Below are 27,486 nucleotides of genomic sequence, written 5' to 3'. Positions count from 1 at the left end.
GCTATCCTAATTATTAATAAAGGAATGGAACTTGAGTAAACGGTACACAAATGGAGCTTGGCTAGTACACAGTGCCTGTATTACCTCTTCACCTTCTTTATGGCATATTACTACCTTTGAAACAAAAGAACCCTGTAAAAACAGAGATATGGCAGCTGCCATTGCTGACACTTGAAGGTGCACATTCCTTTCTTTACCTATTGGTAAGTCACTGATTAAAAAAAAAAAACTTATTAGTTGTCCAAACCCATCACTGGCTGCTTGCTTGTTCTGGACAGTGATTACTTAGGCAGAGAAACTAGGATGAGAATGGGAGCCCCAAAGCTTGTTCCTTCAAAACACAGGTCAGCAAAGGCAGTTCTCATATTTTAATCCTGAGATATTTCCTTCAAATTTTTAACTAAAACCGATAGATGCATTCTTTAAAATTTAAAAAACAAGAACAAAAACAAAAAAATAACTATATATCAGAAATCTGAAAAAAGATCATGTGTTCATAGGCCAGGATAAGCTTTATACCTCTACTATTACAGAGGATGATACAACCTTTCTTGCACAAGAAATCTGCCTTCTCGTCTCACTTCTAAGAAATTGTAAAATATGTAGGAACTGTGTACTCTGAACCTTATGAAGAAATGTTGCTGAGCATTTCTCTCCTTAGGGTCATTGTTTCACAACAAGCCAATAGTCATCAGAAGCCCCATGCTGATTTCGGAGATAAAAGCAAGGTAGTCATAATGCCTGAGCTATGCAATGTTTTTTCCTTGACCTTTATTCTACAGTTTTAGATATGATCACACACACAGATAGAAAATACAGTTATTCGAAGAGTTACTGCTTACCTTAGAGCCCACAAAGATGAATTTCTCTCACATTCAACTTAACATTGGGATCAATAAATCTGTCAAAATCCTCATTGAAACTTTTTTTTACTTACTGTAGACATACAGTATATGTTGGGGTTAGCTTTGAAAACAAAGTACTAAATAAAGGCCATCACATTGAAATTTATCTTGGCAGTACATCACTGACATATTATTTCTGACTTTCCATAATTTTAAAGTGAAGAAGATGCAAACATGGTATAAATTGCTGATAATCAAGCACAAAGTTTAGGAAAGACCCATAATTGTTCTGGAATAAATTGGTCAAGATATCAGAGTTGGATGACATATAAATGTGCTTATCACTGCTGAGGCTGATATTGTTTTTCGAATATGTACTGAAAAATCACCACTATTGATTAACAATTGATTGCAATCTATATTAAAATCAGCAGCACCTGTAACTTACTACATAATTATTGCATGATAGACCCATGCACTGGCATATACTGTATGTTTCAGTAGGAAGTCTGAGGTATTGAAACTTATTATAAATGCTTGGGGTCAGCAGCTTAGTAATAGCGATTCTTTAAATAAACAAAACTTGTATACGATGAACTCTTTGTATTTTTTTCATATGTTTAAAGTGGTTTTAAAGCCTGGAAATGTTTTTTCCCTAATGCATTCCCTATATTAAGGTTAAACATTTCCTAGTGTCTGTATCGCTCCCTCACTCACCTTTATACCTGCTTAACCTCCCTGGCGGTATGATTATGTCAGGAATTACATACCAAAAGCGGTACAATTGTTTTCATCGAAATTTGGCGTCATGTATTATAGGCCTACAATTCTTAGTAATTACTGACTTAAACCTGACCAAAACAAGACTCTAGTAGACATCCCAGATGTGATAAATTTGAAACACAAACACGTGAATTATAATCGAATCAATAATATTATTTTATTATTTAATATATAATATATATAATAAAATTATATTATTGATTAGATTATAATTCATGCATTATATATTATATATAGATATATGTGTGTATATGTATATGTATATAATATATAACGCATGAATTATAATTGAATCAATAATATAATTTTATATATATATATATATATATATATATATATATATATATATATATATATGTGTGTGTGTGTGTGTGTGTGTGCATATACATACATATATATATATATATGCATACATACATACATATATATATATATATGCATATATATATATATATATATATATATATATATATATATATATATATATATATATGTATATATATATATATATATATATATATATATATATATATATATATATATATATATATAAAATATAAAATGTGTTTTGTGTAACGTTTTTTTTTTGTTTTGAATTTCCCTCCCTAGTTCCGCTCCCATGCATCTTTGCTGCTGCAGGGAACGGAACTAGGAAGTGATCAGACCGACGGAGGGACGGAGGAGCGGCGGGACTCTCGGCTGGCGATCTCAGCAATGAGAGATCATCGCTGGATCGCCAGGATAAGGTAAGAGAACACCGCTGCGCTCTCTGCAGATCCACCCCGAGCGTGACTCGGGGTTACCGCTCCTGATATGAAAAACCAACCCCGAGTCACGCTCGAGATTACCGCCTAGGAGGTTAAGTCCCACCTTGATCCAACGCTGTATCTGTCTGCAGCAGCTCTTCTTCTCTCTCTCTCTTCTCACAGGAGACTAGGCAGCAGTGGTAGTCATTGGCTCCTGTTGCTGTCAATCAAATTCTGTGAGCAGAGAGTGGGGGGGCAGGGCCTAGATGCGCTGTGTGTGTCTATAGGGATCACGATACCCTGGCTGCTCACCGCAGCCGGGTACTGAGAGCTGTGACACACCAGTCATCGGATTGTGCAAGCCTGCAGGTATGCCCCCATAGGAAGAGGCTCCCTATGATGGTGCACTGAGAAGAAGAGGAGCCAAAATTGCTGGTGGGGGACCCTTGAAAAGGACGTCCAAGGCCACTCTTTGCAATTCCATTCCACAGAGCAGGTAAATATAACATGTTTGCTTTTTAAGAAAAAAAAAATGTCAAGCTTTACAATTGTTTAAATATGAAAATGTTTTAAATTAAATCTACTTGAAACCTACATAAAAAACATATCTTATGAAATGGACAGTCTTACATGTTTTTTTTTTTTTACTAAAGACAAATAGACTGTTCACTATTTTCACCAGAGCTTAGTGAAGGAGGTGAAGCTTTTCTGACTTTCATCATCCAATCATGCGCAAGCACCAATTCAGATTTTTTTATTTACCCTTTACATGATTGGGTAATTAATATTTCACAACATTCACTAAGTTCTAGGGTAAATTTTGAAAAGAGAATAGCCTATTTATCCTTAGTAATTCAACCCAAATGTGATAATTCAGCCTTCAAAGGAAATGTCTTTATGCAATAAAATGCACAAATAACTGAAGAGATATAAAGTGAATGTGTTTGAATTTTGTATTCTTTACATTACCAACAAAATAACAGGTTGCTGAAGCACCATTCCGCCAATGTTGCAGACAATCATAATACAACATCTATGTTCACAAACAAAAAAAAAAAAAAAAAGAAAAACACCCACACAAAGTAGTATTTTGTCCAAAAGAACAGTAATAGATTGTATTTTTATAGTGAGAACAAAATAAAACAACTTAACGGGGCCATTAAACATCTTTACAGCACAGTTTAAAATAACTATGTGAGGAGAGATTCACAGTCAAATGCATTTGACGAGTTTGCGACAAAATAATTGCAAACAAAGCTGCATTATTCACAAAATGCCTCAATTCGGGCAAGTTTCAGAGTAAATTATCACTGTATGGTGACAGTGGAAAAAAAATTTAGCAAAGAAAAAATTTAACAGAGATGCCAAGTTTACTTACTGAATACAGTTTTTTTTTTTTACTTTAGGTCTTGATTTCAAATATATTTTAGTTGTTTATCTTAAACACAGTGCAAGCTCCGTTCTTCAGAAAATTGTTAGTTCACAGTGCTTTTTAGTAAAGACTGGAACACGTACAGGTACACAATATGACATACAGTTTATACTGAAATGACAACGTACATTTACAGAAACTAATCTTACCATTCCATCAGATACCTCACAGCAATTTTCTTGAGCCGCCTGTTTTGGACTGCAGTAAATTGTTATTCGCTGGAGTTCAATCTAAGATAGAAAATAATAAATGGAAATCAAAAATTTCATCACACTAAAAGGGAAGACTGTGGCTCTAATTGCATTTCTGAATAGCATACAGAAGACTGATCTGTAGAACTATGCGTGGATCCTGTATTTTAGTGACATAGCATATGAGGTTTTCCTGAAAAAGAATATACATTTGTGGGGGAGCCTGTTTCAATGGTAGAGAGCTCCAGATAAATATTTTTTTTTTACATTTGGTAGCATGAGTAAGGGTCAAATTCTCTGTCAGTTTTTCTTTTTCTTTTCGCGCAATCTTTATAATTATTGTTATTAAAGGTTTCTAGTATGACAGTCACACAGAAGGTGCCCGTATCCTATTGCCCATATTAAACAATTGTTTACTATGTACAAGCCTAACTCAAGACAGAACAAGAACTGTTATTTTACCTATTGCCTGTCAGGGACCCTGATCAGTGTGACACTTTCAGTCCGCTATAATGATATTCTGTAAATATATTACAATTGATGGAAATAGACTTTGACGTTGACAGATGATGTAAACAAGAGTTGTACATCTCTTTATTTGTGTAATGGTGAGAACACAAGATAGTCCCTCTTTGGTCAGTTATCAGAAAACAGTAAACTGGAAATTGCCTTCAAACACATGGGCCTAGTTTAATCTCTCGCTGCTTCTGGCTCTATAAACACTACTTACCATGGGGAACATTTTAAACTGATTAGACAAACTGAATGTACACTTTTTTGTCCCTGTCACTGAGAATTATGCGCACCATAATATAAGTTACATATTAGAATAACATGCACCTGATATAGCAGGATGGGTATAAATGCAATATTATGTGAAGGTATGTAGCTTTGATGCATGCCAGTTCATTTAGTTATAGACAAGTTGATAATTCTTTGAGCATACTTTGCCACTCACTCGACAAACTGAAGAGGTACCTCCATGGTTAACACCTTCCTTTTCTCTTCTCATTGGCACTGATGGTGCATTAGCAAAACCCTTTTTCCCTGTGATATTCGCATTCAGATAAATGTATAGATCTACAAAGAAACATTTCCCTGTCTTAGGAGGGCTGCATCATTAAAGCATTGTACTAGAAGAAGCATAGACTCCAAAGAATTACTCAGTTTAATTTGGTGGCTGTCCTTTGAGTGCTGGAGCGGTTCTTCAAATGTATAGATATTTTCATGTGAGCAAGGTAAAAATATGTCGCTTTAGCAAGCTTGCAGCACTTGTACCAGATGATACCAGATGATACACCACCAACCTAATCTGCCGATATTGCCCAAATCGTCCTGTCCATTCCTACCAAGGCCTCCTCCTCTCTAGCTTCCTTGTTACCTCCTCCCACGCTCGCTTCCAGGACTTCTCCAGAGCCTCTCCCATCCTCTGGAACTTCTTGCCCCAGCATGTCCGGTCAGCAACTACCCTGTCTGCCTTTAGGCGATCCTTGAAAACACACTTATTCAGGGATGCCTACCTCACCACCACCACCTAAGATCTGTACTTGAGTCCCCTCCATCAGATCATCCCCCGCAGCCACTACCTTTTGTACAATCGAACCCTCCCTTTAGATTGTAAGCTCCATGAGCAGGGCCCTCCTATTCCTTTTGTATTGAACTGTATTGTAAATTGTGCTGTCCCCCTTTTTTATTGTAAAGCACTGCATAAACTGTTAGTGCTATATAAATCCTGTATTGTAATAATATTAATAATAATAAGACCTTAAACTGCAAATTAGAGGTCAATATACACTTTGGTAAGTTGCCAGTGTGAAGGAAAACTCATCAACTCCATATGTCTCCTACCATCTCCAGAGAGAAAGAAATACTACTTCCAGCTCCTGGTACATGTAAAGAATAAGTGCATAAAGTGAGAATCATCCTTTATATACTTATTTACAAACAGTATGTTCTAAAACATTAAAATCCTGACATACCCTTTGACATTCCATCACAATGTGTCAAAAACCTGTCACATAAAACATGCCTCATTGCAAGCAAATGGAACTAGCTATTCAAAAGTAAGTCATGTTTATAAAGGAAGATTCTAACACTGCATAAGCGATTATTTTTCACATGTACTCATGTGCTGGAAGTATTATTGTTTTCTCGCTGGAGATGGTTGTAGACATACAGAGTTGATGAGGTTTGCTCCATACAGGCAATTTACCAAAGTGCATATTGACCTTTGTGATGCAGTCGCAGCATTGATCATCAGGTAAGTTTACTTTTTTTTTTTTTTACAAAGGAGGACAGAAAAGCATTCTGTGCACCAGGTTGAAATAGTGGCTCAAGCATTCTAAAACTACTAATGTATATTTCTCTGGATGTGTATCTGCATCTAATATTGCAAGCAGCTACTGTCATTATAGATTTTTTTCCCTTTCACAGAAAATTTGAAAGTCCCTAGTATGACAATTTGCAGAGATATAACAGGTGGCTTACTGATGGAGTAGAATTTAAGAAGTTGTTTTTTCCCCAATAAACAGTTAAAATTTTGAACTATCGAAGTTCATAACTAGAATTTGTATACTACAATATTTTTCTATTCTTTTATGGGAAGAGACATAGAATTCCATATATTTCTGCATTTCTCGAACTTGCTCTGGATAACACATTGTATTCTTTGTCATATTTTATTTAAGGAATCACTGTACTGTAACCCTCAAACCATTTTCCTGTGCCCAAAGTTTTGCAAATCAGTTTATTTCTGTATATGGAAACCAGGGGTGCCAGCTTTTTCAAACTGTTCTTCAAAGGTCATTTACTACTGCCATTAGTTTCTCTAATGCACAGTACTGTGCACGCTCTGTTAATCAGAGATAATTGCTGACCAATGTGTATTGTTAGTCTGCCACTTTTAACGCAAAGTAAGTCTGTATCAACTTGCAGAAGACTTAACAGGGTTTTTTTAACACAGTGTCTAAGAACATTAACCTATATGTTCATTTTCTATGCTAATTACTTCAGTCATTACTGGTTTTGACACAAATGCATATATGTCCACCACATACAAGCAAAATCAACATTTGTTGAGCATCTACAAAATATTAAACAATAAATTAGTGTATATATACTTTTCAATGCTCACAATACCATATAGGTATAACAATTTTATAAACCATATAGTAATACTAATTTACTAACTATCATCACTACATGGCACTACGCTGACATTTATGCTACCTTACTATTCCTGGCAAGGTCAAAATTAGGATAAATATATACATTCAGTCATAAAAACATTCAGTAATAAAAATAAGGAATAAACAGGGAAATAAAATGCACACTTTTTTAGTCTAGTTATTATCCTTTGTTCAGTCATTGTGATTACTCTTTTCTTATTCCTTCTTTACAACAGTTACAGTTTTTATTCTGTCTTCATTAAGTTTTCTATCCTTTTCCCACTTAATTTCACATAAAAAAAACCCAATATATATATATATATATATATATTTTTTTTTTTTTTAAATGAAATGAAAATGGAATGAAATGAGGCCTTTATTTATAACCACAATGTAAAATATAAGTAAAACATTATTCAAAAACTAAAGTAGGTGATGCCTAACTGTCAGGATGGAGATGAGGAACTAATTAGGAGTATACTGGCACCTAAGTGGGTGCACCAAGGTAAAGTCAGGGACTAAACCTATACCTCAAGTTCCCCACCATCATCCGTATACAGTTGCTGGCTGTCTAACAAAAAATGCCACGGTATAGTATGCTACTGAGACTATTAAAGTGATTGTAAACCTTTAGTTTTATATATTTTTTAAATTAAAGTAATAAACATGTTATACTTACCTGCTCTGTGCAACGGTATTGCACAGAGCAGCTCCTAACCTCCTCTTTTTGGATTTTTCGCCAGAGTTCTTCACCCCTCCTCCTCTTCTGTGTGTGCCCTCCATAGCAAGGGGACATGATGTGTTGGCTTGATTCCGAGCCAGGCTGTGTGCATCCATAGACACACACAGTGTGGCTCGGCCCCTCCCCCCACTCCCTTGTCACAGGATTTTACAAGATTCCTGCTGCTCTCAGTAAAGCCCATAAATGCAGGAAGAGAACAGAGCTGAGACAGTACTTGGTAGAACACTGTGTCAGGTAAACATTTAGGAAGGGGAGGTACACATACTGGAAGGTTTTTTTTTTACCTTAATGCATAAAATTAAAGTGATTGTAAACCTTCATTTTTTTTTGTGTTAAATTTAAAGTAATAAACATGTTATACTTACCTGCTCTGTGCAATGGCAACTTACCTCCTTTTCTGGGGTTCCCCGCCAGTGCTGTCCAGTCCTTCTCTTCTGGGTGTGCCCTCCATAACAAACCGCTTGCTATGGGGGTAGATGTGCTGGTTCGATTCCAGGCTGTTTGCATCCATAGACACACACTGTGTGGCTCGGCTCCTCCCTGCACTCCCTCATAACAGAATTTAACCAACAGTAGCAGGAGCCAACGACTCCCGCTGCTCTCAGTAAAGCCTATAAATGCAGGAAGAAAACAAAGCCAGTACAGCACTGGGTTGAAAATGGTGTCAAGTAAATGTTTTGGAAAGGGGGAGGGGTGCACTTATTGTAAGGTTTATTTTTTATTTTTTTATCTTAATGCATTAAAGTTAAAAAAAAAAAATCCCATTTAGAATCACTTTAGGTTCAATAAACTATGCTATGGTATAAACATGCTGCTGCTCAAAGAAAAGCCACTGGTTAGTCAATAATAAACTTAGATGGTATAAATGCAAAACATTTCTATCAGCAGCAGTTTCTGTTAGAATACATATGTTAGCGGACATATGTAATATCATTTCAGTTTCCATTTTCTAGGTTTAGTTCTGTAAAAAATAAATGCACCTCTAGTTAACATAGTGAGGTGCAGGAAAGACAGCTTTGGGAGTTACAGAGAGATTTAATGATGCAGTGAAACATCATAAAGTATATATTTAAACATTCATTCACTTAGGGAGCTGGAAAGACTTATCTTGTTATTTATTGCTGCACTGCCTCTTATGGCTCATGTCTGTGCTATAAACACTGTGTGAAAAGCAACAAATAATATGTGTGTGTCCACTTTCTACATCTGATAGAATACTACCGGGTTATAATTTATCAGCGACAGTAATAGCAGGCGAGGTGGGAGATGAATATTCAGTGCCAGGAATGTTGACTCAGGAACTGCAGCCATGATCAATGAGCAATAGAGTTTATGCCTTAGCATAACAATGCGCATGCTATATATGCCTCCTTGCAGCTCACATTAGATGATGTAGTGTGCATATATCATGTGACCTTTTACACTCCAATTTATTTTTCATATGGATTGAGAGATTTTAACACCCTTTTTCATAAAAACAGGATAAAAAGGTTTGTGGTCACTTTATTTATAGACCACAATGGTAAAACTATCACTGGGTTGGCAGGTCTGTTAATTCAGATCTAAAATAGGAAATTTTTTGAGCAGGTTCAGAAGGACTAAAAAAAAAAAAAAAAACCATAAAAAAATTATTTTGCATGCAGCTGTGTGCATGAAGTAAATATAGCTTCACTAGACGAAGTAAACCTTTTTAATAGATCAACAATAAAATGTTCAACAGTTTCCCACATGAGTTATGGAAATCAGAGAAATAAAAAAGGAAAACAAATATATTGGTAAAATGACTTTAATTATACTGACTGTATTTCTGAAAATATATTCAAAGCTAGCCTAACACTTTAAAATCCATTAGTGTAATATGCTGTTAATGGCTAATGGTTTTCAGGTGCACATCAGCCTGCAAGGCAGTAGTTCCTTTTAAAAGAATACATTTGTTTCCCTATATTACACTTATTATATCTTCATTTCTGATTTATGTAATTATTAATTCATTATCAATCAATGTATCCATTATACAGCATTCTAAAAAGAATGTGAAGATATAGACTATATTAAATAAATTGTCCTTTTATCTGCAAGTTTAAAGCAACTCTACTTGAGAATCTATTCAAATGAGGAAAGTTTGTAAGAAAATGACTGCACTGGGTTATGCTCATGCTCTTAACCACAGGCTCCAGAACATTTTACCCTCTTCGTGACCAGGCCATTTTTTTCTTTTCGGCACTGCGCTACTTTAACTGGTAATTGTGTGGTCATGCAATGCTGTTTGTAAAGAAAATTTACATAATTTTTTCCCATAAATAGATCTCTCTTTTGTTGGTATTTGATCACCACTGAGTTTATTTTTGTGCTATAAATCAAAAAAACAACATACATTTTAAAAATCCAGTTAAAAAAAAAAATCAAATTTCTTCCTACATTTAGACCAAAATGTATTCTGCTACATGTCTTTGGTAAAAAAAAGTCCCAATAAGTGTATATTGATTGGTTTGCGTGAATGTTATAGCATCTACAAACTTTAGGATATATAGTGGAATCTTTATTTATTGTTATTTATACTAGTAATGATAGTGATCAGCAACTTATAGCAGCCTGTGGGCAAGCTGACACTAAATGACAATTTGTGGGAACTGGCTAACTGCCAATGACATCTCCAGTGACACTTATACAGTGATCAATGCTAATAATATACACTGACACTGTCCTAATGACACTGGCTGGGAAGGGGTTAACATCTGGGGCAATCAAAGGGTTTAATGTGTGCTTAACCATTTTTACTGTATGCACTGCTTGATGCTTTTACTGAGGGATGTGTCCGTTTTTTTTCCCTGAAACCGACACATCGTTGATGTCAGAAGAGAGCTTTGTGTTGTTTACATGCACAAAGCTTTCACCTGTCACTCGCTCCAACAATCAGCGAGTTCCAGCCATAAATCATTGGCCAGGAACTGGTGATTGGAATGTGTTGGAGCTAGTGACAGCACAGTTGGGTGCGCACGCCCCCTACCTAGAGATTTAAAATCAGGTATATACTGTATACACGATTCCATGCAGTCGGCCCACACTGTAGCAGTAACACTACAGTGCACGATCGGAATATCATAACTATGATATAACTATTGTATTGTTGTACTGTATTAGTACAAAGTAATAGGCATATCTATTTTGCATACCCTAACTTGGCAAATATTTTGTTCCTCCTTCACTTTTGAAGAATATCTAAATGACAATTTGTGGGAACTGGCTAACTGCCAATGACATCTCCAGTGACACTTATACAGTGATCAATGCTAATAATATACACTGACACTGTCCTAATGACACTGGCTGGGAAGGGGTTAACATCTGGGGCAATCAAAGGGTTTAATGTGTGCTTAACCATTTTTACTGTATGCACTGCTTGATGCTTTTACTGAGGGATGTGTCCGTTTTTTTTCCCTGAAACCGACACATCGTTGATGTCAGAAGAGAGCTTTGTGTTGTTTACATGCACAAAGCTTTCACCTGTCACTCGCTCCAACAATCAGCGAGTTCCAGCCATAAATCATTGGCCAGGAACTGGTGATTGGAATGTGTTGGAGCTAGTGACAGCACAGTTGGGTGCGCACGCCCCCTACCTAGAGATTTAAAATCAGGTATATACTGTATACACGATTCCATGCAGTCGGCCCACACTGTAGCAGTAACACTACAGTGCACGATCGGAATATCATAACTATGATATAACTATTGTATTGTTGTACTGTATTAGTACAAAGTAATAGGCATATCTATTTTGCATACCCTAACTTGGCAAATATTTTGTTCCTCCTTCACTTTTGAAGAATATCTAAATGACAATTTGTGGGAACTGGCTAACTGCCAATGACATCTCCAGTGACACTTATACAGTGATCAATGCTAATAATATACACTGACACTGTCCTAATGACACTGGCTGGGAAGGGGTTAACATCTGGGGCAATCAAAGGGTTTAATGTGTGCTTAACCATTTTTACTGTATGCACTGCTTGATGCTTTTACTGAGGGATGTGTCTGTTTTTTTTCCCTGAAACCGACACATCGTTGATGTCAGAAGAGAGCTTTGTGTTGTTTACATGCACAAAGCTTTCACCTGTCACTCGCTCCAACAATCAGCGAGTTCCAGCCATAAATCATTGGCCAGGAACTGGTGATTGGAATGTGTTGGAGCTAGTGACAGCACAGTTGGGTGCGCACGCCCCCTACCTAGAGATTTAAAATCAGGTATATACTGTATACACGATTCCATGCAGTCAGCCCACACTGTAGCAGTAACACTACAGTGCACGATCGGAATATCATAACTATGATATAACTATTGTATTGTTGTACTGTATTAGTACAAAGTAATAGGCATATCTATTTTGCATACCCTAACTTGGCAAATATTTTGTTCCTCCTTCACTTTTGAAGAATATCTTAAAGTCAAAAACTGTTAGAGCAATATCTTCATATCAGTTTTGAGAGTTTAAAGACAAACTGCTGCTATAAATAACAGCAATATTTATTAACCACTTTCTATCTGGCCTAAAGCAAAATGACAACCGGGTAGGACTTTCGTCAATCCGGGTGGACGTCATATGATGTCCTCCAGGATTTTGCCCTTCATGCAGCCCTGGGGCTGTACAGTGGCGTGATCTGTCATAGGCTATATCCGCTGGACAAACAGCTGTCAGTACCCTGTGCTCGCTGTGATCAATCAAAGCAGATCACATGACAATTGTAAACAATGTGTGGCTTCCTTTCACGCCATCCATTGTGTTCAATTGTGTTGCTAGCTGTAATTGGTCACAGTGATCACATGGTACAGACAGGGCCAATCACAGCCCATCTGTACCATGTGATTAGGTGTGACCAATCATAGCTAATCACTACAAAACACATTACATGAAATTCACTGCTATAAACAATCATAATTACTATGGTAACACTGTACTGCTCTGGTCACAAGTAATAAAAAAGAAAAACAATCAAAAAAAATTATCATTTTTTTTTTTAACATACTGTCACCAGTCAGTGTCTCTGATTACAACCACACCCATTATATGATAATGAGGTACTGCACTGGTAACAGTGTGTAAAAAAAAAAAATGCGAATGACTTTATTTTCCAAAAAATCGTGCCAACTTAAAAAAACTCGCCATGCCTCTTACTAAATACCTTTGACTCTCTACTTTCCAAAAATGGGTCACTTGGGAGACATTTTTACTGTTCTGGCCTTTCGAGGCACAGAACTCTATACACCGTGTGGGGAATTCTCCTCTTAGACTGCTGTCACCTGAAAAAATGTCCCCAAGATCTGAAACACGTAACCTCACATGTTTTGATGGCTACTGAAAAAAAATGAGGGTTTTGCATATTTTTTTTTTCCTCTGTGAAAACGGTCCCAAAGACTGCAGAAATAGCAAACAAAACCTGATAGGGGGTCCAATCCTGTCCCACTATTTATAACACTAAAATGTTTTTACCATACAAGGTTATGCATACACTATAAATCATATACCAATAATATCTTTCTTGCTGCCTTTACATTTTGTGTATAGAAATGTCTGTGAAATGTACAGATTTGTTTGTTGCCAATTGGATCGTAGACAGAGTGGGATTTATTTACTAAATGTAAATAGGCTGCTCACTGTGAAAATTGCACTTCATATGGGAATTTGCCCCACAGCTTAGGCTGGTCATACAAAAAAAATGTATTTGAATCCCCCATCGACACAGACAGGGTTGATGTGGGAATCCCCCCTACTGGGCTATTGTCTTCTCCCAGCCGTCCCTGCCCGGGAGAAGACAGTAATTATTGCTAGCGACTATAGCAGACTGATTGCACCCAAGTTGATTGATCGGTCAAGTTGGTACATTCAGTCTGTCCATTAACGGTTCAAATCTCTGCAGGTTCCTGCTGAACCAGCTGAGATTCAAACCTTGTATGGCTGGCCTTAGTGAATGTGGTGATGTTTCACTCTGCAAAAAATACCCAATCACACTAAGAAAAAAAAAAACTAAATTTACTTGCACGTGCTTGGATGTCGCTCTACAGCTTAATAATATACACTTTAAAACACTTTTCTATGTACAGTTTGCAATATATATATGTAAAGTATATGAAGATGATCGTCTTTTCTGATTATGATATGTTTCCTGTTTAGTAGTGTCAGTCGCGACTGTGGTTTACCTTCTATTTTGTCTCTTTATACAAGCTTTCCATTCTATTGGCTAAACACAATTTACTGTCAGGCTTATTGAATAATACAGTCAATGAGCAAAAATGTGAAGTACTGCACCTATAACAAACAATAAAAAATATATTGGACCAGTCTGGCATCAGTATAGTGAATTCTGATTGGTTGCTATAAGTAACTGCATTTAGATTTTTGAAATATTTATGACAAATAACCAAGTATAGCAATTTTATTTTATCTAGTAGTTAGCAGTCATCCAGCAGGGATACTGACATGCAGTCACCGGAGAGGAAGAAACACTCTAAAAATCTGCTTATTTTTTAAGATACCATGAAAATATGGAACAGAAAGCAATATTTTCATGAAACTTGGTAAATGTAATAATATTATCATATGATCCAGTGAGCAGAGAGCACACTTCTTATTCGGTCATATTTGTGCTCGGAATTACAAATTACAATAAATATTTATGAATAAATAAAGACATCTAAAATTTACATTAATTAAACCTTCCTTTTTTAATGTCTACATAGTGAAAAGATCAATCTAGACACACAGTGAATGACTGTGAACATAAGCATGACCTGGGTAAATACTGCAATCAACAGCTGCATGGCATTGCTAATTACATACATTGTGATGTGCTCTTGTTGACCACGGGTACAAACAAGCTGATATGTGTTTATGTCAAATAATTATGGTAATATGAGAACTTACCAATGCCCACTTACCCTTGCAAAGTGGAATATACTAACATGACTTTATTTATGTCATAGTAACATGACCTTACTCTGTGTAATTTTGATGTGTTTAGGACTCCTTTGTTGAAAAAAAGGTTCTCATTACATATATAGTATAGGATTTGATATATTCAGAAAGCATTTACACAAGACAGCAGGACGTCTAACAACAGCTGTGAGGATAAGCATAATTAAAATGAACATTTTACCCAGAGTACTATTTCTTTTCCAAATGATACCATACAGAATACCCCCTGGATTTTTTACGGTGCTAACATCTTTAGATCTTAATATGTTTGGCAACGTAAAGTGGGTCAGACTTATTTTCCCAAATCTGGGTACCCAAAAACTACAGATGCCTCTAAGCCAACACCTCTCCACTGACGATATCTGCCCTGGCTTTATGGGACAACATGCACAAAACCTATGGCTGGTCGTACAACTCAATCTAATGCCACTGATCGGACACTCCTTCTTCCCACCTGGGAAACCTGGATCCCAAGTTTCGCAACTGGCTTCCACACTCACCGACTCTTATTCACCATGTGACGTCACAGCAAGGAATGACACCCCTTAGCTTCATTGTTCAAACCTTCTCCTTTATGGACAACTGGAGATATGCTCAACTGAAGCAATTTATTAAAGCTCTACCGACCCCTACGATCGATGACTGACCTCCTTCCAGTGGAAAGCATACTAAGTGTTCCCCAACTTCCACATAAAACCATATCTTATTTTTATAAATCTCTGAAGGCATTATACTCTGTCACTTTTCCTGCCTTATTAAAAACATGGGAAAAGGACTTTCAACACCCCCTCTCGGATGCCTAATGGTTCTAAATACTTCAATTAACTCATACTTCATCTATCTCTTTGAAATTCACAGACATTAATTATTAGCTGCTAACGCGATGGCATCACCCACCTACAAAACGATACAAAATATTTCTGGAAACATCCAAACTATGCTGGAGAGGTTGTGGGGAAGTGGCCACCCATGCTCATATCTGGTGGCTCTGCCTGTTCATATGCCCTTTTTGATCCTCAATCTTAAAATGGATTGAAATTATTCAGGGCTTTCCCATCAATAATGACCCTTGGGTTGCATTATTTTGTTGTACGGGTGAACCAGCAGGCTGATATCAGCAATCCATTGTTCCACACCTTTTGAATGCAGCAAAATCCCTTATTCCTCGATTTTGTAAAGCAACCTACAATTCCTACTGTTTAAAAATGGTTACATGTACTAGATCACATATAGCATATGGAAGATATCACAGAGATCTGGCTCCTGTAGCCCACAAGATATGGGCCTGCTGCTTAGCCTTCACTCATTCCTCCACCTATGCTGAAATAATGTCTCAACCCATGCTATCTAGGTCTCACATGCTGTTCTATAGGAGCCGAAACCCATCTCTCTTGTCCCTTCTCAATCTTCTCCCTCTTCTTCACAATTTCTTACTATTCTTTTTTATTCCCCACCCTTTTTATTTACTCCGAATAATGTGTGTTATTCCTATTGATTGGATTATGTTTAGACATTATTTGTATACGGGTTTGTTGTGAGGATGGTGACTACTCTGAAAACTGTGTAGTGCTTACGTTCGGCTGTTATTGTGTATTACTTGATGTTTGGATACCTTATACCTTTTTCAATAAACACTAATTGAGCAAAAAAACAACAGCTGTGAGCGTTCCAGAAAGCCAATCTCTTAGTGTCATGCTAGAGCGATTACATCGCAATCTACCCTACTATGTAATAATAGGCATGACAATATTATATACCAAAAAGTGAACTTAACTGACTTTACATTTTTCGTATATCAATGGCAGTGTAACACTTTGTTATAGACTGGATCAGAGATATAATTAGGCATGTAATACAACACAAACCAGTTACCATGTTGTTATGTTTCCATGTTGTTTTAATAAATATTGCCAGATTTCCTGGAAAAAAAAGTGCAGTTGTTCGTTTATTGTTTAACATGCTTGCCATCAGATCACAAGATGCTTGTTGACCCGCTCATACTTTAGCATGTCATTTATAATTTTCTCCGCTGGTTTAATACTATAGCCAAACAATTGTTTCCGTCAAGCCGTGGCCATTTGTCTCTATCAAGGCATGGCCATTAGCAATGCTGGAATGAAACATGAAATCTAAAGAACAACTGGGAATTCAACAAACTCTTATGATTAACTGTGTGCATTCCTTAGTTTAGTAATGTAAATGTTTCAAGGTTTACACATTTGTGCCAGCTTGGGACAAATTGTCGCACAAATATATATATATATATATATATATATATATATCGGGGAGGGAGTTGATTATAAACTAATTGTAGCAGTATTTTCCAGCCAGTAGCTAACATAGGGGGTTGGTTTACTGAAAGGCAAAAAGACTGTGCATCTTTCCCAGAGTTTAGTGAATGTGCAGGTGACGGCTCCTTAACAACCAGGGTGTGCCTCTAAATTCAGACAAAATTGTTGCATATAAAACATTCAGGTGGCTGTCATGCAACTTTTGAAGGTTAACATTGAAGTTTATGGCCCTCAAGTCGCATGAAACTTGGACCAAAGTAGTGCATGAACTACTTTGAAGTCACTTTAAGTCACAAGATATGAATGGTACTCATTGGAAAACAGATGGTGTGACTTGTCATGTGGCTTTAATATGCAAAGTCGCATGACAAGTTGCACAAGTGTGAAAGGAGCCTAAATTAGTTAAAGTCACACATTAAAAAAACCTTATTAACTGAGAACCCTTTCTTTTGATGGAAGGAAAATGCCATAACACACACATATTCATCCTCAAAGTTCCCAAGATAAGAAATAAAGCTCTTTAAGTCCAGTCATAGCAACCTACTCTCCCCTTTTCCCACTGACAGGCTGCCAAGTCACTGCTGGAAGGGGAAACTGAGCTGATAAAATGAAGTAAAAATGTTTTTTGATGTATGAAGAGGACTTTCTCCACAGCAGCTGCACTAGAGTGGTCAGTTAGAGCTTATTTTAAAATGTATTTACTAATTGGTAAGAATGTATAAACACCCTCGGCCTTGTCACAGTTTTGCTTTAAGATTTGTTTTTTTGCACAGAAAAATTTAGTGGGCCCTAAAGGAAAGAATGATCTGGCACCTTATGGTGCCTAATATGCAGAAATATTAATCCACACTAAAGAAGGACCGTCACTGTATTCCCCGCTAAATGTTATAATTATATGCAGTCACACTAAAGTAGGACTATTACATAGGAAAATAGGTATTTTTTTACTCATCTTAAAATCCTTTCCTGGAGCCTATTGATGAATACAGGAAGTCTTTAAACTTTGGGTTTTACTGATGCCTACAGTAGGGTCAGACACTGATGAAAAACTGTAAATCAGTTCAGGATAACCCCTTCCACTGCCAGCATGTTTCAATTCAACAGCAAGAACATAAACACAAAAGGGTGTGACCTGTGTCCAATAATGGACTCCAAGAAAATAATTTAACCGTGAGTACAAAAATCCATTTTTTTTCTTTTCTTTGGGCGACACAAGAACCCTTTAACCTTCAAGACATTTTAAAACAGTCCAACCAAGGGGTTTGCAACACTGCAGATGCTAACAGGGTCAATGAAAACAAAAAAACACGGGGGACTGCTTGCAGCTTAAAGAGATGTCTAAAGGGATTTATGCCTTAAAAAACATGTGAACACAAAACTAGTTGGCAGTTATTTGATGCCCTCAAGCCCAAGAAGTGCTCACTGATCTAGTTGGGTGTGCCTCAAGGAGAAAAGTATGGAACCCTATCCTTAAGATTATAAGCTTGGATGATGGTCTGCCTTAGCCACCTAAACATGTTGAAACAAGTCTTCTTCAGTCTTTCTGAAAAAAGAAATGGCTGAGAAAAAAGACAGCAAGAGCCAGATTCAGGGACAATAGAGAGAAAATTCATTTTGGTGAGCTGGAGAAGTACAGAGGGATGAAAACTGCCTTATGCAAGCAGTAAGTCCTGGGCCTTAACAGCACCTTGTTTTTGTACAAAATCAGAAGGGCTACTTTCCGGATAAGACTACCAGTTTAGGTATCCACCTCACAGAGGCAATGGCTAAAAGAAGCATCATCCTGTAAGTGAAAGTAGAAAGACAAACGTCTCTAAAGTGTTCAAATGGAGGTTTCTGAATTAACAGGGGTACAAATGGGAGACACCCTGTACATAGGTCTTAACTGAAGAGTGAGAGGCGGTCTCTTAAATAGAATGGAAAAGGCACAACCCTGACCCTTGATAGTGCTAAGAGTCAAATGCTGGTCAACACTCAAATGTATTAAAGAGAGGATTTGTTCAACAGAGAAACTCCTGGGGTGGAAGCCACAGGACTCAAAGTGAGGTATGATTTCTATGACCATAATAGATTTTGCAAGAAGTAGACTTCCTTGCTTTTAACAGCACATAAATTACAGACTCAGAGATGCCCTTGTCCCTCAAAATCCGGGTTTCAACAGCCATGCTGTTAAAGTTAGAGACCCTGAAGCAGTATGACAACTGTATCCTTCTGGCAGAAGATCCTGTGTGCTGATATCATTGAGCCACCAGAGCATACACCGCTTGCACTAGAATATCCCTCTAACTGTTCAATTTACAGATTAACCTGGAGACCAGAAGGTTCCCATCTGGCATCCCTGACCCGGGGAGACAGGTCATGAAACACCTCAGGGTGTAGGGACCATTCCAATAGACCCAGGCACTGCCAGCTAAGGAAGTCTGCCTGGATGTCTGGAATGTACATTTCTTACAAGGCTGGAACATGAAGTTCTGCCCAGGACAAGATTTAGCTCCAAAAGTCCAAGGATGCAGAAACAGCCAAATCCCCCAGAGCTCCAAAATGTTAATCCAGATGAGACTCCTCTGATGAACAAGTCACCTGCATCAACAGGGTGCCCAGGACTCTTTATCAGCCCAAAAGGCTGACATCCATTTTGAAGATCTTTAAAAGACGGGAAGGAAGGAGTTACCAAATTCCAGAACCTGATTTCTGATGCCAGGGGCAACCTGGTTCTCAGTAATATACCTTCAATGACAGAACGTTGCATTTTAGAGGTCTGGAGTAAAACTGGGCAAATGGAACAGCTTCAAAAGAGTGAGACAACTCCTGGATCAAAGAGGGTTGACTCTGCAACTGGAGAGACTGAGGTCTCAGTCATGGAAGAAACACTCTGGCATGAAGTGTGTCCAGGACTAGATCCAGGTACTCCAAATGTCGAGTATCTTCCAGTGACAATTTCTGAAGGTTCCGGATCCATCTGAATCACTGTACTATCTGGATGGTCAATATTAATTTTTCCAACACAGATTCCATACCAAGTGTTCCCTCAACAGAAGGATTTTTCAGTATCCAACAATGGGGATGTCATGACAGCACAGCAGAGCTAGTACTGGGGTCTGCACCTTGATGAATACCAGAGGTGCAAACTAGAGACCAAAGGGCAGGGCCACAAATTGGTTGTGCAAGGGCCCCACAGAAATTTGTAGGAATCACATATGTGATGGAAAGATGGGAACATGTAGATAAGCATCTAAACCCAGAAACTCTCCCCAGTGAAAAGAGAAGCTGACAGATTTGGTAGATTCCATGCAGATTTTTAGGACTCACATAAGAGCTTTTGGGAACATACAGAGCTTTGGGATCCAGACTGTGGCAAATACCTAATTTTGGCCTAAGAATGATGAACAGATTGAAGTAAAACCCCAGAATTGTTTTGCCACATGATTTTAGGCAATGGCAGCTTGATTCAAAAGACCTGCTTAATGTGATCTGTAAGCAAGAGATCAACCGCTCCTGCAAAAAATCCTCACCAAACAGATACAAGCCCAATAACAGCTTAGGGGCAGCAATCAATTTATCAGAATTATTTCCAATATCCACAAAGAAAAGGTTAAAAAAATGGGTGAAAAATAAAGTAATTGTGGTCTTAGGAGTTTTAAATGACCCAAGACTGGAAACAACACTGGTAAAAGCTGATCCTCTAGTTTGTTGCACTGCAGAGCAGAAATTATCTCCTTTAATTTAAGTTTACTAGCAATAGACTGAAAATGCTCAAGGGGTAAGCTCATTAGTCAAGAACTAGAGCAACTATGAATCAGACAGAGTCTCTATAGCCAATAGCTCAGAAGCCACTAATTCTATGGGCAAATCAGATCAGTTTAAGTGAGAAACCAGACAAACACTGAGGAAATGCTATAGGCTCTGGACCTCAAGAGTGTTCCTGTTCCATTAAAATGGAACCTAGAAAAAAATCGCTCCACTTGGAACCCATTGTATTCTTTCCAGATTATCCCCACAAAGTCCAGTTAAGTTGGTTCTTCAAAAGCCAGGCTCAAACAACCACACCGGAGAGCTGCAGATACTGAGACAAAGCTCCAGCAGCAATGTAGAGAATAGTTTTGATTTAAGAGAAAACTCAAAGAAGAAAAAAGGTGCCAGTGAAAAAAAAATAGACATCTATCCTGCTATGACACTAAAAAAACTAAGTCATGTTGGTAGCTGGAAGGTTATCCTGGGCTAGCCAATAGTTTGCCAGTGTCCAATTCCCCTGTAGTCAGCAGTATAACATGATGGTTAAAGACTTAATCTGTGGCCAATAAATCATTTATTGCTTAAATAGAAAAAAAATAAGCTTTAATACAGACTATGTACATCAGACATTAGACACTTGAGATAATATGGTATAAAAAAAGATTAACAATGGTTCCAGGGTTTTTCTCCTACATTAAGCACCTTCCCCTCTTTCCATCATATTTCCCTCTACAGCTGTCAAAATTACACCAGGGAACTACCGGTTCTGGCGCTGTATGTAGCAGGAAGTGAGCACCGGCAGCTCCACTCTAGCCTGCAACATGAAACCCCATATAAACTCCCGTGACAGCTCTTCTCTTACTGGACCTCACCGATCACTTCTCCTCGGATCGCTGGATGGACAGATACTTGTCACAACCTCGCTCCCACTCCTCCTCGCAGTCGCGGCACTCGTCTCCCTCACAGACCGCTCTGGATTCCAAGATGGCCATCATGCCACTCCATCCATTTCCCTCACAAGACCCCGTGTGTCTCCCACGGATAACGGCTGCCAGATCCCTGAGCTCAGAGGACCGCATGGAGGAAGGTGAGGGGGGGAGGGGGAGCGACACAGGAGGACTCCCATGGACAAATAGCAAGGATGGTAGTCTCCTTGCTGTCTCCCACCATTACTACTGTTGTGGAAAAGGCAGTAGCAGCGGGCATGATGCAGATCAAGAAAGAACTAGGGGAACAATACCAGAGGCTCACAGAAGCCGAGCAATGAATATCCTCGCTGGAGGACGAACAAATACATACTAACGCAGCTATGGAGCAATACACTCAAGTGCAACAACTTCTACATGACAAAATTAAGGGCCTAGAAAATAGATCTAGACTAAACAATTTAAGAATAATAGGTCTCCCTGAAACCTACAATCCAGCAACACTCATGGACATCTGCTCTATGCACATAACAGGGGCTCTGGGCATACAAAATAAATGTAGGGTGGAAAGAGCATACCACGTGGGAACTATGCAAGATAATCGCAAGGAACCGAGACTGGTTAAAGTGAAATACCTCAACTATACAGATCTTCTGGCAATTCCACAAGCCTTTAGGAAAGCCTGGTCCTTAGAATTTGAGGCACAAATTCCTGATTTTTGCGGATTACTCGGCAGAGGTCTCTCGTAAACGTAAAGAGTTTCAACAAGTTTGTGCTGAACTTTTTAAAAATGGCATACGCTTCACTCTGGCATACCCTGTAGTATTACGTCTACAGGCTTCCAATGGAGAACAGCTCACATTTCACACATTTTACACCCAAGCAAAGGTGGAATCCTTTCTCCTATCCTTAACATCCATATCACCACTGAGGGAAAACACTCCAGAAAAAGCCAAATGTGGTCCCAGAGACCAAAGGAGCCCCAGAAAAGACCCTCCTAAATGTTTAAAGGTTAACCTCCCTTCGGAACATATACACAGATGTTGAACACTCGGTTCCTTTGTTCACGCACAGGTTGTATTTCATTAGCAAGTACAAGTGCTGCTAGAACATTTTCTCAGTTATTCTGACAAATGTTCAAGCTGCCTACCTTGTTTTCTCATCATTAGGGGATACAGTCTTGCTTTATAAGTTGTTTCATCACTACCGTATACCATACTTTTCGTGCCAGTAAACTCCCGCCCCAGGGAGTACCAGCTCAGTGTGTTTTATGTCCTTTCCATCTCCTCACACTCCAATGAGCTCAGTAACCAAGGGTGGCTGCAGCCACCTACCCCCCCCCCCACTCCTCGCTACAAGCCCAAAGGTGAGCGGTTTTGCTGGCAGGGAGAAGTACATACGGGGAAAAAGTGAAGTCACTACTGTGTCTAGTCCATATATATTATTTTGCTCTCTTTATTATACATTTTCTAACTGTTGTTCTTTTTTTTCTTTTACTTTTCTATTCTATCTATGGGGAAATACCTGAAACAAACCTTCCTAAAACTACAAGGTAACACTTGGGGACTCATATATACTTGGATATATGTACTTGGATATACTCATCCATGTGGGGGTTATAAATGATTTGGCTCTGAAACAAGGTAATCCTTTCTACACACACTATGCATATAGTATCATGAAATGTTAGGGACTGAGATCCCCGGTCAAAAGAATGAAAAACCCTAGACACTTGAAGAGGCTCAAAACTGACATAGCCCTACTCAAGGAGACCCTTCTATCTGAATATGACTTCTCCCGCATGCAGAAATTATGGGTGAGAAAAGTTTTGGATTCAGCTGCTAGAGGCAGAAAAGCAGGGGTCCTCATCCTTCTAAACAAAAACCTCTCTTATGAATTAGTCTCGGTAGATAAAGATGAAACAGGTAGATTAATCACGACTCGCCTTACATTTCCCATGAAAGAACTCCTGATTACCAATGTTTATGCTCCCAACTCCCCAAATAAAACATATTTCACCAATCTAGCAGGTGAGCTCCTGGGCACTCCCCCTGATCCCTCACCTGATAGGAGGGGATTTTAACTTCACGATTTCTGAAATAGAAGATAGATCCAAAAAAGAGGTCAAGTCCACTCAGACAAATCAAGAAGGCGTTACCCACCTGAATCAATTCATCACCACCCTACAATTAAAAGACCCTTGGCCGTCATCTCACCCAATACATAAAGAATACACATTCTATTCTCATGCACATGACTCTTTTGCCAGGCTGGATTATATTTCCAATACTGCTTCCCTACTACCATACATACAAGAATCCACTATCCACGACATGGTCATTTCAGATCACAGTCCCATCTCAATAAAACTAGATGATTTTATGCCTGGATCTACAACTAAACAATGGTGCTTCCCAACCTAAATAATGCATAATGAACCTTTCAAAACAATGCTTCAAGAAGCCTGGTCTGAATACGCAAATGTCATTCACAGGGACAACCCAAATTTATTTTGGGAAGCGGGTAAGCGTTTCTGCAAGGCAAGATCATGTCCTATGTTTCCTCCTACAAAAAAAGTATCCAGAAACTCTATCTAGCAGCTAGCACTAGGCTTTGCGAGACACAAACACTTTTGAACTAACAACACACACCTGCTAACTTAAAAAGCTGGCATGAAGTAAAGAGATCTTTTGATCTTTGGGCAGCCAATTTGGAACACACCAAATTCTCCTAGACCAATTTACAATTCCACAAACATGGCAATAAATATCAACACATCCCCAAAATAAATAAACAAACTCCTGGAAATATATTACATGACACTATACGCCAACAAACAGATTAATTAAGAGGAAGCAAAAAAGTTCTTAGACGCCACCAACCTTCGCCTTGTAGACCCCTCTATCATGTCGCAACTTAACTCCACAATCACCCAGGAAGAAATCTTATCGGCAATTAAAAAGATGTGCAATGGCAAGGCCCCGGGCCCTGACGGATACACCCCAGAGTTTTACAAACTATCTGGAGATATGATCGCAGATATGATAGCAGAGGTCTATAACGCAATTTGGGGGGGAGGCCCATAATTACCCTTGGGACATCAGGCACACATCAAATTGATATAAAAAAAGAACAAAGATCAGAGAGAACTGGGTTCATACCAGCCCATATCGTTGCTAAACAAAGATTTAAAAATTCTATCAAAAATTGAAGCCTCACGCCTAGCTGACATTATGCCGTCTTTAATACCCCCGGCACAAGCGGGCTTCAACAAAGGCAGGTCAGCCTCCTCCAATCTACGTAAAGTCTTAACTGTATTAATATGCAAAAACTCACTCTTTGTAAGATGTAGCGATCATAACATTAGATGCCGAGAAGGCCTTTGATAATGTGAGTTTTCACTGGCTTTCTCTGGTCCTACAAAAATCTGGCTTTACAGGCCCCTTCTGTTAATTTATAAATAGTAATTACTCAGCCCCTACAGCCAGAATTGTTGCGGCAGGAATGTTATCAAACCCATTCAAACTCCACAAGGTTATGAGACAGGGCTGCCTCCTTTCCCCTTTACTTTTTAACCTCTTTCCCGCCATCTTATGAGTGAGGCCCCCCTACATAGCATCCCCATAGGACAGGAAGACCTATGTGTAGCCCTCTTTGCAGATGACATACTGATCCTTTTCTTCTTCACCCTAATCAGACATAGGGCAGCTACAACAGATACTTTATTCATTTTGATCATGTTCCGGCCTGAAAATTACCTATAGCAAGAGTGAGATACTCCTTCTCAATAAGAGAAATTCTCATACATGGATCCCGTCCTCCCCCTTCCTTGTCAAAGACAAATACATTATTTATGTGGGGATTAAGATAGGCAAGGAACCTTCTTCCCTTCACTTTCTCAACTTTTTTGCTCTGATCAACAAGATTGTGGGTGAAGTGGAAACGTGGATGGCGGTCCCACTATGGCTCTTTGGGAGATGCTCTCTATTTAAAATGGTATGCTTCACATGCCTATCATACCCCCTCCAAACTGTACCACTGCTTTAAAACATAAAGACATTTACAAAATAAATACAGCCATAACGGCTTTCCTTTGGTGCAGAATAGCCCAGAACAGCACTTAGCAAACCTTATCTCCCAAGGAGCGAAGGGGGGGGGGAATCTACCAAACATGAGAATGTATAATATTTCTTGCCTATTATGTGCGGGTTTGGACTGCATACTCCAAACCTCATGATATACAAATTTTACCCAGGCAGCAGCTGTGGTTCAACCATATGAACTGTCAGCACTCCTCCATTGCGCTCTTAAATCGATTTCTCTATATCTCAGACATAACCTACTGATCAGAGACACTGTCATTGCGTGGAGAGAAACAAGGAAGAAACTAGAACTCTCACTTCATCTCCAACCACCTGCCTATACAAGGAAACCCAATGTTCCCCCAAGGACTGCAGTGCGCGGCATTTTCACAATGGAAAGGAAAAGGTCTGATCAACGTAGTATTCTTATATGATGCCTCCTCAGGGAACCTAAAACCCTTGGACTCTTTAGTGGAGGAAGTACATGTACCAAAACACCACTTCCTACATATTATCCAACTATCCTATTTTATTGACAAGTCCTGCCAGATAAAATCTAAGAGATTTCAACCATCATTGATAGACAATCTCCTGGGAGAAAAACAATACTCCATTAAATATATATATAAGCCCCTCAACTTGTTTTTTACAAAAATTCTACATAAAACATCATTAAAAGCCTGGGCAAAGGACCTTCCGGGCCAATATTTTGGAAGGATTCTCCATCAACCTTACCCGGTTATCTAAAGAAACATGGAGAGCAGCCCAGTTCAAAATTTATTCATAGAGCTTACTTCCCTTTCTCCACAAAATACCCTCAAATGAAAGGAATATGTCCATGGTGCCTGACCTCAAAACCCATCCTACTCCATCGCCTTTGGCATTGCCCTGCTATCTTAGATTACTGGAATTGTGTTTTTGCTTTCATCTTTGAAATAACACACCAACCCTGGAAGGGGTGTGCAAACCCTAAACCTTCAAAACAACTATCAATGAATACTAATCTGCTCCTGATAGCTCGCAGACAAATACTCAAGCACTGGATCTCTTCTACCACCCCTACAATCTCAGAAATTAAAAACAACCTCAAGACTCTTCTTCTTAGAGAAAAACTGGATAATATTTTGCAAAATGGCCAGTTCTCCACACGATACAAACTCAGATGGCTTTTCCTTATTGACAAGTGCCTTACAGCCTCCAAAAAAACTGAGCTACGACTATCATCCACATGAACACCTGACCGGAACCCCAAATCCTGAAGCAAACTCCCCTCAACAGACAAGTTGCCCCTACTTGCTTATTCTTAGTCTTTCTTCCTTTCCCCTAGCACTGTTATGGACACTTCACTACTGTTTGATTTCCTTTTGTGAACTTAGCCGATTTCAGCTACACAAAAGTTTGCATTATTGTAAATATAGGTCAGTGGAAAATATAAAAGTGTATCTGCTATTAACTCGGACCTTACATGGTGTCCAACTGTATTTGTGTAAAGCTTACAATGTTCTCTTTAACCCTCTTATTTTTAAAAAAAAAAAAACTAATAAACACTATTTGAAAAAAAAAAGACATCAGGGAATT

The 27,486-nt window shown here is 38.4% G+C and overlaps 1 protein-coding gene across 1 annotated transcript in view; it reads right to left on the bottom strand.

Annotated features, from left to right (window-relative positions):
* The window catches only part of COL19A1 (collagen type XIX alpha 1 chain), a 1,241,599-nt gene that overhangs the window by 949,970 nt on the left and 264,143 nt on the right, over positions 1 to 27,486 (bottom strand). The window contains exon 7 of the mRNA XM_082249430.1: positions 3,956 to 4,036. Coding sequence (XP_082105556.1) covers positions 3,956 to 4,036 — 81 coding nt within the window. The remainder of the gene's footprint in view (positions 1 to 3,955; positions 4,037 to 27,486) is intronic.

This window comes from Pelophylax lessonae (assembly GCF_965119305.1).
Source record: "Pelophylax lessonae genome assembly, chromosome: 3".
NCBI lineage: Eukaryota > Metazoa > Chordata > Amphibia > Anura > Ranidae > Pelophylax > Pelophylax lessonae.
The sequence above is the reverse complement of the archived record's forward strand: the minus strand, read 5'-3'. Positions and strand labels throughout refer to the sequence as shown.